This window comes from Chrysochloris asiatica, unplaced genomic scaffold, assembly GCF_000296735.1.
Source record: "Chrysochloris asiatica unplaced genomic scaffold, ChrAsi1.0 scaffold00213, whole genome shotgun sequence".
Taxonomy (NCBI): Eukaryota; Metazoa; Chordata; class Mammalia; order Afrosoricida; family Chrysochloridae; genus Chrysochloris; species Chrysochloris asiatica.
In genome coordinates, this window is record NW_006408731.1 from 419,776 (window position 1) to 430,283 (window position 10,508).

General features: G+C 34.6%; 1 protein-coding gene across 1 annotated transcript; it reads right to left on the reverse strand.

Annotated features, from left to right (window-relative positions):
• Window positions 1-9,268: 9,268 nt before the first annotated feature.
• LOC102841921 (olfactory receptor 14J1-like) lies at window positions 9,269-10,231 on the reverse strand. The gene has a single exon (XM_006872846.1). It carries the CDS (start codon window positions 10,229-10,231, stop codon window positions 9,269-9,271), a length of 963 nt encoding a protein of 320 aa, XP_006872908.1.
• Between the last annotated feature and the right edge of the window lie 277 nt (window positions 10,232-10,508).

Sequence of the window (10,508 nt, forward strand, 5' to 3'; positions counted from 1 at the left end):
TTTGAAGAAATCAATTGTGTTGGCAGCTGGAAGAAAGGAGAATATGAAATAATGTAGTAGAAAAATATTATTTCCATTCATTTATTCTCATTGTTTTTAAAGCAATTATTTAGTAAGTACCTGCCATGTATCAGCTATGGAGTCCTGGTGTGGCGCTAGGGGTTAATGCACTGGACTACAAAGTCAGTTTGAACCATCAGTGGTTCAAACACACAGCTACTTCTTGGAAATCCTGTATAGGGTTTCTGTGGGTCAGAACCAATTCAACAGCACTTAATAACAACAACAACAACGTATCAGCTATGTCCTAGATGTTTGTGATCCAAACACAGTCTACAATAGTAAACCAGTAGTTACAGCTGAGTCAGTTATGCTAAAGTAACTGGTCCAGTCATAGAAAAATAGTTACATTTGCCCCACCAGAAAAACAGAAACTTCCATTTTCACTAATGAAACTCATTTGTTTGTTTCAATAACAAACAAAATACAAAAAACACAATTAGCTTTGATTATAGCAATTAGCTTTGATGAGTTCTATTTCTGCATAGCATACCATCTAATTTTAGCAGATAAAATTAATAGCCCTTTAGAGAAAATAGAATATCTAGCATTGAAAAAATTAATTAGTTGGTTGGACTGTGTAATCTCTAAGATCTTTTCTTGCCAAATATTTGATCCTAGAGAGAGCCGCTGTAACTGTGGAGACAAAAGCCAAATTGTGTCTTATTATCTCTCTTCCAATAAACATTTCATCTTAGTGTAATGAAGAACAAAATCACTTTTGCAAAAGAAACACTTACATGCAACTCTCAGATTCAGTGTTTAATTTCCTGGAAAAAATTTTTGTAATCTAAGTCAACTATCTCTTTGAATCTTCTTTTCAACAACAAAAGGGAATCTTACAAGGAGTAAACTGATAAATATTTCTGAGAATGGAAAAATCAAATTTTGGTTCATCGTCCAGTACTTTGGGATTTGTGGAAGGAAAATAATCAAGATACCTTCATTACGATACAGAAACCAAAATCACTGCCTTTCAGTCAATTTGGATTCACAGTGACCCTGTAGGACAGAGTAGAACTACCGTATAGGGCTTTTGAGACTAAATTATTTATGGAAGTTGACCACCACATCTTTCTCCTGAGGAACAACTGGTGGGTTCAAATCTTTAGGTTAACAGCAAAACGTTTAAATGCTGCATCATTACAGCCACTTTTAGTTATGAGAGCTGATACAATACTTCACAATGAATCCCCTCATGGTTCTTGAATTTTTACTTCCATCTCTATGAGTTCTAAGCAATATTAACATTTGTAAAACCTCCTGCATCAGAGTCTTCTGTGGCTTTATATTAAACTACACAATATTCATACAGTTTGTTTTTGTAGCTTAGTAACTCATCTTAGAAATTATAACTGGGAGATTGTTAAATCCCCAGGCCAGTGCTCCCTACCCATTCTTTATCACTTAAAAAGAAGACTTTTTACTGTTATGTGACTCACATCGACTCTTAAGGACAGAGTAAAATTGATCCAGAGAGCCTCCAAGGCTGAATTTTATTTTATGGAAGCCAACTCCACATCTTTTCTCCTGGGTAACAGCCGGTGGGTTTGAATCTTTCAGTGAACAGCAAAGTCCTTAAGCACTGCTCCACCAAAGCTCCCATTCAGTTATGAGGGCTGAAGAGTCACTTCATAATCATCTCCTCACATTACTTGATTTTTGTCTTCCATCTGTGAGTTCTAGACAACAATTGTAAAAACTATTGCAAAGGTTTTTAGGGACCATACATTGAACCATGTAACACCTCATCAATTTTTTTTATGTCTTATTAATGCTCTTAGAAATGATTACTGGGAGAACCCTAAATCTTGAGGCTAGCACTCCTTCCCCATCCCACATAATTAAAAAAAAAAATTTTTTTTGTATGTGATTTGGATGAATGTTTACATAGCAACTATTTAAATACATTTTGTTTTGTAACATTGATCAAAATCTTTATAATGTACCAGAACTCTTGTCACTTTCTTCCTGGGTTTGCTGTTTCCATTATTCCATTTCCCAGTGTCTTCCTGCATTTTAAGTTTTATCCCAGTGTAAATGCTGCCCTTTTGATCTTGAATGGTTGATTGTTTTAAGGACAGTGCTTACCTCCCTGCTCACTTTATAGGCTTATTTCTCTTTTGGTTGAAAGTTAAGTCATGGGAAGGAGTTAAGTTCTATGCCTGTAAGGTATCAAAGAACCGTATCACTGGTTACTACGAGTCTCCTTTCAGACTATAAACCTAGGCTTTTTATGATTTTTATTTTTAATGCAATTTTTTCTCCCACTCTATCCACCTCCTATTGTGATCCCTTTCAGAGTGGTGGCAAATATATTCATCAATATACTAGAATATACTGGGGACAAATTCATGAAAACATCTTGAGGAAATGTGTCACTTGTCTTGGGGGTGTAGGAGCATAGTCTTAGGGGATATCAAGGTCAACTAGCATAGCATGTTAGTTAATATAGAACAAAGACAATGTTCTACATTCCTTACCATTTTAAGAGTGCAGCTGCTTCAGGCTTTTTCTGCTATCCACACTTCTTCTCTTCCCTGAAGGTGTACCGGTATTTGGGCATTCCATTTCTATATTTTACTGTCTGAAATGGGCCAGTGGTTTTAGAAGTATCTAACTAAAATAGACACCAATTAAGTAATATGTTTAAAACGTTTGTTCTTGCTTCCAAATACAAAGTCTCTTGTCTTACTCTGTAAAAATGAAGCATAAGGTTAATATATCTTGAACCTCACTAACTTTATCAGATTCCATCAAAAGCTCTCGCTAGATAATAAAAAAATAAGAAGAAATAGAAAACAATTTGTAGCAACAGTGTTAGAGCAATTGTGTTGCTTCTACCATAATCTCTTCCTTCCCATATTCTTTTTTGTCCTCTTTTTTCTTGAATTGGTAAAATGATAGACAGCATTTTTTTCCATACTTAATTTTTACTTTGGTTCATTAAATATTTTAATATGTCAAATTTGCTTAAGCAATCAATTATCTTCCAACAGGAAAGGGAGAAAGACCTAAAGAATTTTAGGTGTTTATTTTTAATGAGACATCCATGTTAGAAATCATAATAAAATAAATTATATTCATTCCACACAAAATGTTTTTAGCTTTTAGGAGCTTAATTCCATATTGACAGGAGAAAAATATGATTCCAAGTATTTAATTAATGTGACTTAGATCTGAGTCGCAAACACTTGGGCTTTCTGGTTCACTCCGTTATGTTGCCTCTAAATACCTCTAAATATTAAGAGGCAGACTGGAGCATTGGGGAGCCATATTTACATGGAAAGCACTATCATGGCTCTGCCACTTATAGATAATGTTATCATGAATTATTTAAAGAAGTGTTTCACCATTGTTTTACCAAATACTTAAATGTTGTTGTGGTTCTTAAGTGTTGTCTAGGTGGTTTTGACATATAAAGACCCTGTATAGGGTTTCTGAGGAGCATCTGGTGAGCCAGAACCTCAGATCTTGATGTTCAAACCAACTTGAAGCCCAGCACATAATTCACAATATTGACATTTCTCAATTAACCAAATTTCCTTAATTGGCTCATTAGTGTAATACATTTCTATAAATTTAATCTTTGGACTCTTTCAATTTGCTAATTTTCAGGAAAATAAGCTTCTTTTAGAATCAATACTTTACTTCTTCTAAGTCAATTAAAAGAACTTAAGGTGAAGTGTAGTGGTTACGAATCAGATTGCGAGCCTCAAGGTCAGCAGTTCAAAACTACCAGCTGTTCCATGGGAAAAAGAAGAGGCTTTCTGCTCCCATAAAGATTTACAGCCTCAGAAACCCTATACAGGGTCACTATGAGTCGGAACCGACTCCATGGCACATAACCACCACCACCACCAAGGTGAAGTCAGGGTTTCCATCCAATAGTTCCCTGTGTCTTTATTAAGTTTGGAAAACTCACCGCAGCTGTTGTTGGTGTGGATAGCAGTAACAGCTGATCTCCAAGTTCTCGCCTTTCTCACCTACACTCACACAGGTCTTTTAAACCTGCTGATTCCCTTGAGAATCCAGTGTTTGATTTTTTTTCCTTCTTCTTTCTTTTTTCATTTTTCTTAATGGAACTCAGTGATAAAGATATTTCATGTTCTCTACCCTTGTGGAGCATCCTGGTGTGGTGCTGTGGGTTAATGCACCAGACTACAAAGTAATTTGAACTGCAAAGTGGACAGTTCAAGCTCACCAGCTGCTCCTTGGAAACCCTATACAGGGTTGCTGTGGGTTGGAACCAACTCAGTGGCACTTCACAGCAGCAATAACAACACCCTGTTATAACCAAGACATAAAGCAATTAAAATCAACACTCAAATTTCTATAAATGATATAAATCCAATTTCTATAAAATGATCATGATAAACAGTTTATAATATTTAATTAAAATATATTAATATTTATAATCAATATATCAAAATACGATGCATAGAGTTTATTTCTCTTTATCCATCACCAAAGTTGCTTTTTCCTTCTTCCCTGTTTCCCCAAAGGCCCCACTAAAACTTCACCAAGAGTCTATGCTTTTCTTTTTGACATCTAAAACTTCTCTGTTGTTATTGTTGTTGACCACATACCAGGTTTCTAAGCAGTGAGAGGTGGTTTAGAACTGCCAAACTGTTGTCAGCAGTTGTGTGCTTTTGATACAGGACCACACCAGGACTCCAAAACCTTATTGTTGCTGTTGCTGTTGTTAAGTGCTGTTGAGTCACTTCTGACTCTTAGCAACTCAGTATAAGGTTTCTAAGGGGAGCCTGCTGAGTTTCAACTGCCAACCTTGTGGTTCAAACCAACTTATTGGTCCACTGCTGAATCTATAACACCACACCAGGACTCTTTATTGACAATAGGTTTGGCTTATACTTATTATCAGAGCAATACCAGATATGGTAAATATGTAAATCTATGAGAATTTTTATACAAAATAGATGGAGGTGTCAACTGCTCAAACTACTCTGGAAACAATAGCACATTGCATAGGGAGGTTTTAGATGTGGAAAGAAAAAGCATAGACTTATGTGGAATTTAGAGTTAGTACCAAAGACATTTGTTGACTCTGTGGATCTCAAAAAGTTATGGGTAACATTGCAATGAATGGGTATTCCAGAACAATGAACTGTGCTGATGAGGACACTGTACATAGACCAAGAAGTAGTTGTTAGTTGGAGCAAGGGAATACGGAATGGTTTAAAATCAGGAAGGGTTTGTACCAGGGTACTATGCTTTCACCATACTTATTTAGTCTCTATGGTGAGCAAATAATTCAGAAACTGGATTATATGAAGAAGAACTTGGTGCCAGAATGGAAGAAGACTCACTATCAATCTGTGATATGTAGGTGAAACAACCTTGCTTGGGGGAAGCAAAGAGGACTTAAAATATTTACTTTTGAAGATCAAAGCAAACAGTCTTCAGTTGGATTGTACCTTCATGTAAAGAAAACAAAAACCCTCACAAGTGGACCAATAAAGAACATAAAGCTAAATGGAGTAAAGATGGGAGTTGTCAAATACTTTATTTTGCTTAGATCCACAAGCAACACTCATATGGAAGGAGTAGCCAAAAAATCAAATAACATATTGTATTAGACAAATCTACACAAGACTTTAAAGCATTCAAGGGCATAGATGTAAGTTTAAGGACTAAGGTGCCCCTGACCCAAGCCATGCTATTTTCAATATCTTCATATGCATGTGAAAGTTCACAATAAATAAGGGAGATCCTTGAAGCTATCGATGCATTTGAATGATGATGTTGGCAAGAATATTGAAAAAAACATGGACTTCCAGAAGCACATATCTTTCTGGGAAGGAATATATTTATAATGCACCTTACAAGCTAGGATGACAATAGTTTAACTCTTTCTTGTACTTTGGACATGTTGTCAGGAGGGACCAATCGGTAGAGAAGGATATGGATCTTGGTGAAATGAAAGGTAAGTGAACAAGAACTAGATCCCCAATGAGATTGATTGATCCACTAAGAGCAACAAGGTGCTCAAACATAAAAACTATGAGCATGGTGTAGAACTGAACAGTGTTTAGTTACATTATACACAAGATTTCTGTGGTTTAGAACAGACTCAGTGACACCTAACAACAGCCTTTTAGGGGAACAGAGGAGGAGGAAGAAGAGATTAGTGTGGTGAATAAATAACAATAAACTTGACTCATAAAGAGTTATATATTGTAAAATATTGGAATGAAATATTAAAACTTTTAATTTAAGCATTATGGCTTAGCATTATGGGTAAGTGCTGTCAAGTTAATTCCAACTTCAAGCTCACCAGCTGTTCCTTGGAAACTCTACACAGGGTCGCTATGGGTCAGAATCGACTCGACGGCACTTAACAACAACAGCATAGAGTTTTTGAGGAGTGGTTGTTGAGTTTGAATGGCCAACCTTTCAGTTCTAACCAGCCTTAAATGTCCAGTGCATTTTCCTGCAGCTCCATTTATCTGCTTTGGTGGAGTAATAGTAATGTGGGTATTCCCATAGCCTACAGTATAGATTGCTGTATGTAAAGAAAACAAAAATTCTCACAACTGGACAACAATAACATCTTGATAAACCATGGTATTTTCAATTGCCTCATATGTATGTGAGGTCAGTGAACAAGAGCTAGATCCCCAATGAGATCAATTGATCCACCAAGAGCAACAAGGTGCTCAAACATAAAAACTATGAGCATGGTGTAGAACTGAATAGTGTTTTGTTCAGTTGTAAAACCGATTCACTTGATTTATTGTGTTGGAGAAGAATATTGAATAAAGAAGATTTTAAAACAGATTCACTTGATTTATTGTGTTGGAGAAGAATATTGAAAGTGTACCATGGATAAGAACAAACAAATCTGTGTCACACAAAGTATTGACGGATTCACCTCAGAAGCAAGAATGGCAAGACTTTGTTTCTCATACTTCAGACATATTATCAGGAGGGGCCAGTCCCTGGGGAAGAACATCATGTTTATTAAAATTGAGAGATAGCACAAACGAGGATGATCCCTAATAAGATGGATTGTCACAGTCACAGCAGCAATGGTTTTAAGTGTAACAATTGTGAGACTGGTGCAGGACCAGGTAGTGCTTCACTCTGTTGTGCATAGAGTCACTGTGAGTGGTAACTAACTCACTGGTGCCTCACAACAACAATAGTGATGTGGGGATTCCCATAAATTAAGACACTGTGAAAAGATGCTATGTATGTGAAACACAAATATAAAATGAATCCAGTTTATACTAATGATACAGATGTACAATTAAACAGTAAGTCTATTTAGATTGTGAATTACTTTAATGAAGAGAATTAACAACAGATGACTTGGTACAAGCAGCACAATTTTTTATTTTATTGTTGAAAACAAACTTTGTATTCTTAAATACTGTAACATTTCTCAAATTAATTCGTATCAGTTTCAGGACTAAGGTGTGCAAATTAATGTATAAATATTTCATGACTGCTTCTTCTCAAAAACAAACAATGTTTATTGGAATGGATGAAGATGTTAAAAACCCATGTGTGAAAAAAAGAATAGAAGATAATAAACTTGCCTTATATACCAAAGAATCGATCTACTGTCCAAAGTACTGCAGCAAACAGTAATTGCAATATTATTTACCTAGCATAAATACATAAATACAAATTTACAAAAAATGAATTAAGAGGGAAAAAAATCACTATAACAACACAATTAGAAATAAAAATAACTGTTGTTATAGTGATTCCATAGACCTATTAAAGTAATAGCTAAGTGAAGTAAACATTTCAGAAAAGTTGTTAAAATATTTAAAATTATATTTACACAATATTTCAAGTGGATTGAATAGTGGAATAAGTAAGGAGGAAATATTTCTGAGTTTTACAAGTTGAAGACTATCACTTGATAGCCTACGCTGATTAAACATTATTACCTGAACATTTAAAAATGAGACAAACAGAAGTATATTTACTCAGATAACTTGTCTGCAGCCATTCATACATAACAGTGACAGAGTTAAACATGTTTTGTTTGGAATAAACCAGTGCATGTATGAACTTAAACCCTGGTCATAATCATTTTGATTTACACTCATATGCATTTCAAAGTTCTGAATAGAAAAAGTAGCCTGAATGTTAAATAAGAGCCAAAACTTTTTGAGATAGAAGAGTTAAATTTTTAAACTTTTAATAAAGTTAATAAAGCATAAAGTTTAAAATTTTGAATTCAATTACATGAATAAGTAAATATTAAAATTATGTTCAATCTTTTGAGTTGTCACAATTTTTTTAATTGTAAAAGATAAATTTTTGCTCCTATAAAAATTTTAAGCCGGTCAAATATGTTATGTTCTTTTGTGCATCAGTCACTTAGTAGGTAATTAATGTATCTAGTATGAACTAATAAGATCATATTAGACATATGGGAGAAGTAACATAACAATGCCTTGTTAATGCCACATAAAATGGCTTAAAATTGGAAAGTCATATGGTTATATATGTGCAAGAGACTTGGATTTATATCTATTTTAATTCTGCAACCACATTGCTTGGAACTTCAAATTTTACCATTTTTTTATATAACTGAAATACTGGAAATAACTTATATTTATAAGATAGACAAATGATTAAATATATTGTGACATTAATTCCATTGAAGGCCATGCATATATGAAAAATTTAAAGTAAAATTGCATACTTGTGCACAGTAACGGTATATAATTTTATATCAATATTGTAATGGTATATAATTTTTTATCAATATAAAAAATTGTGATGTGGAAAAATAAGAATTAAAATGGACATATGAATTAAACAATTGAAGTAAAAATTTTGTTATTATGGTGACATTATTGGTAATTTGTTACTTTTAATTTCCTTTTCAGTTGTAATATTGCCTATTTAGAATAAGAAAAAAAAATTCCTTCTATGTTTCTTCATATACCTCTTTATATGTTTGTGCCTTTATGTATTAGAAGGGAAAGGAGAGTGGTAAGCATATAGTAAACATTTATAATTGTTTGTTATATCTTAATTTGAAATAAGGAACAAAAGGTTTCAATTATTAAAAGGTAGGAATTATATGAAGAGTTTCCCTACTGGTTGTATTGTATGATTAAGCTGCAGGGAACATTTTTTACTGCTTTTCATCAATACCATTTATTGAATGAACTCAATGTTATTTATCATTTTGCTTACATGTAATATGAAAGATTTATCAACAACAGGGCAAAAATGTTTGTTTCCTGGTGATTTGTTCCCCCAACAGTAGTTTTCTGAAAGCTTTCTTCATGGCTTCACTCCTTAGGCTGTAGATAATAGGGTTGAGTGATGGGGGAATGACTGTATAAAAGATAGAAATCATAAGGTCAAAAGCAGTTGGAGAATCTGAAGTTGGTTTTAGAAATGCAAAAGCACCTGTGGAGAGATAAAAGGAGACAACAAAGAGGTGAGGCAGGCAGGTAGAGAAGGCCTTGGACCTGCCTTCAGCAGAGGGGATTCTTAGAACTGTGGAGAAGATGTGGATATAGGAGAAGACAATGGATGTGAAGCACATGAATGCCATCACAGATATGAAAATTGCCACTCCAATCACTCCAAGGTAATCATTGGAGCAGGAGAGCTTTAGCAACTGGGAGACATCACAGAAGAACTGGTGAATTATTTTGTCCTTACAGAATGTGATGGAGAATGTGGTTGTTATGTACAAGATTCCACAGATGCTTCCACTTAGCCATACAACTATCACAGCCCATTTGCACTTATTAGGATTCATGATGACCTCGTAGTGCAGTGGGAAGCAGATGGCTGCATAACGATCATAAGACATCACAGTGAGAATGGAAAACTCAGACCAACCCAAAGATGTGAAAAAGAAAACCTGAAGTATGCACTGACCTTGAGAAATATAACCAATATCCATCAGAGAATTGTTAATGGATTGTGGAACCGTGACAGAAATGAAGGAAAGGTCCAGGAAGGAAAGATGTTTTAAGAAGTAATACATTGGTGCTTGGAGATGCTGGTCTACAGTTGTGACGATGACAATGATGAGGTTACCTGCTAAAGTTAACAGGTACACTGCCAAGAACAGCAAACCATGTAAAATCTGTAGCTCTCGAATGTCAGAAAACCCCATGAGGAGGAATCCATTCATTGTAGTTATATTTGCCATGATCATTCTGAAGAAATGAATTGTAGTGGCAGCTAGAAAAATGAAGAATATGAAAAAATACAGTAGAAAAATATTATTGCCTTTTATTTATTCTTATTGTTTTTAAAGCACTTATTTATTACTTATTAAGCACCAGCCATGTATCAGTAGTGCTTCGTTCTGTTGTGCATATGGTCACTATGAGTCTGTACCGACTTGATGGCAGCTAACACCAACAACATGTATTAACTATGTCCTAGATGTTTGCAATCCAAACATATATCTCAAAGCCTACAGTAGTAAA

Excerpts from the sequence above, each read along its gene's own strand:
- LOC102841921 (XM_006872846.1), bottom strand. The coding sequence starts at position 10,231 with ATGATCATGGCAAATATAACTACAATGAATGGATTCCTCCTCATGGGG.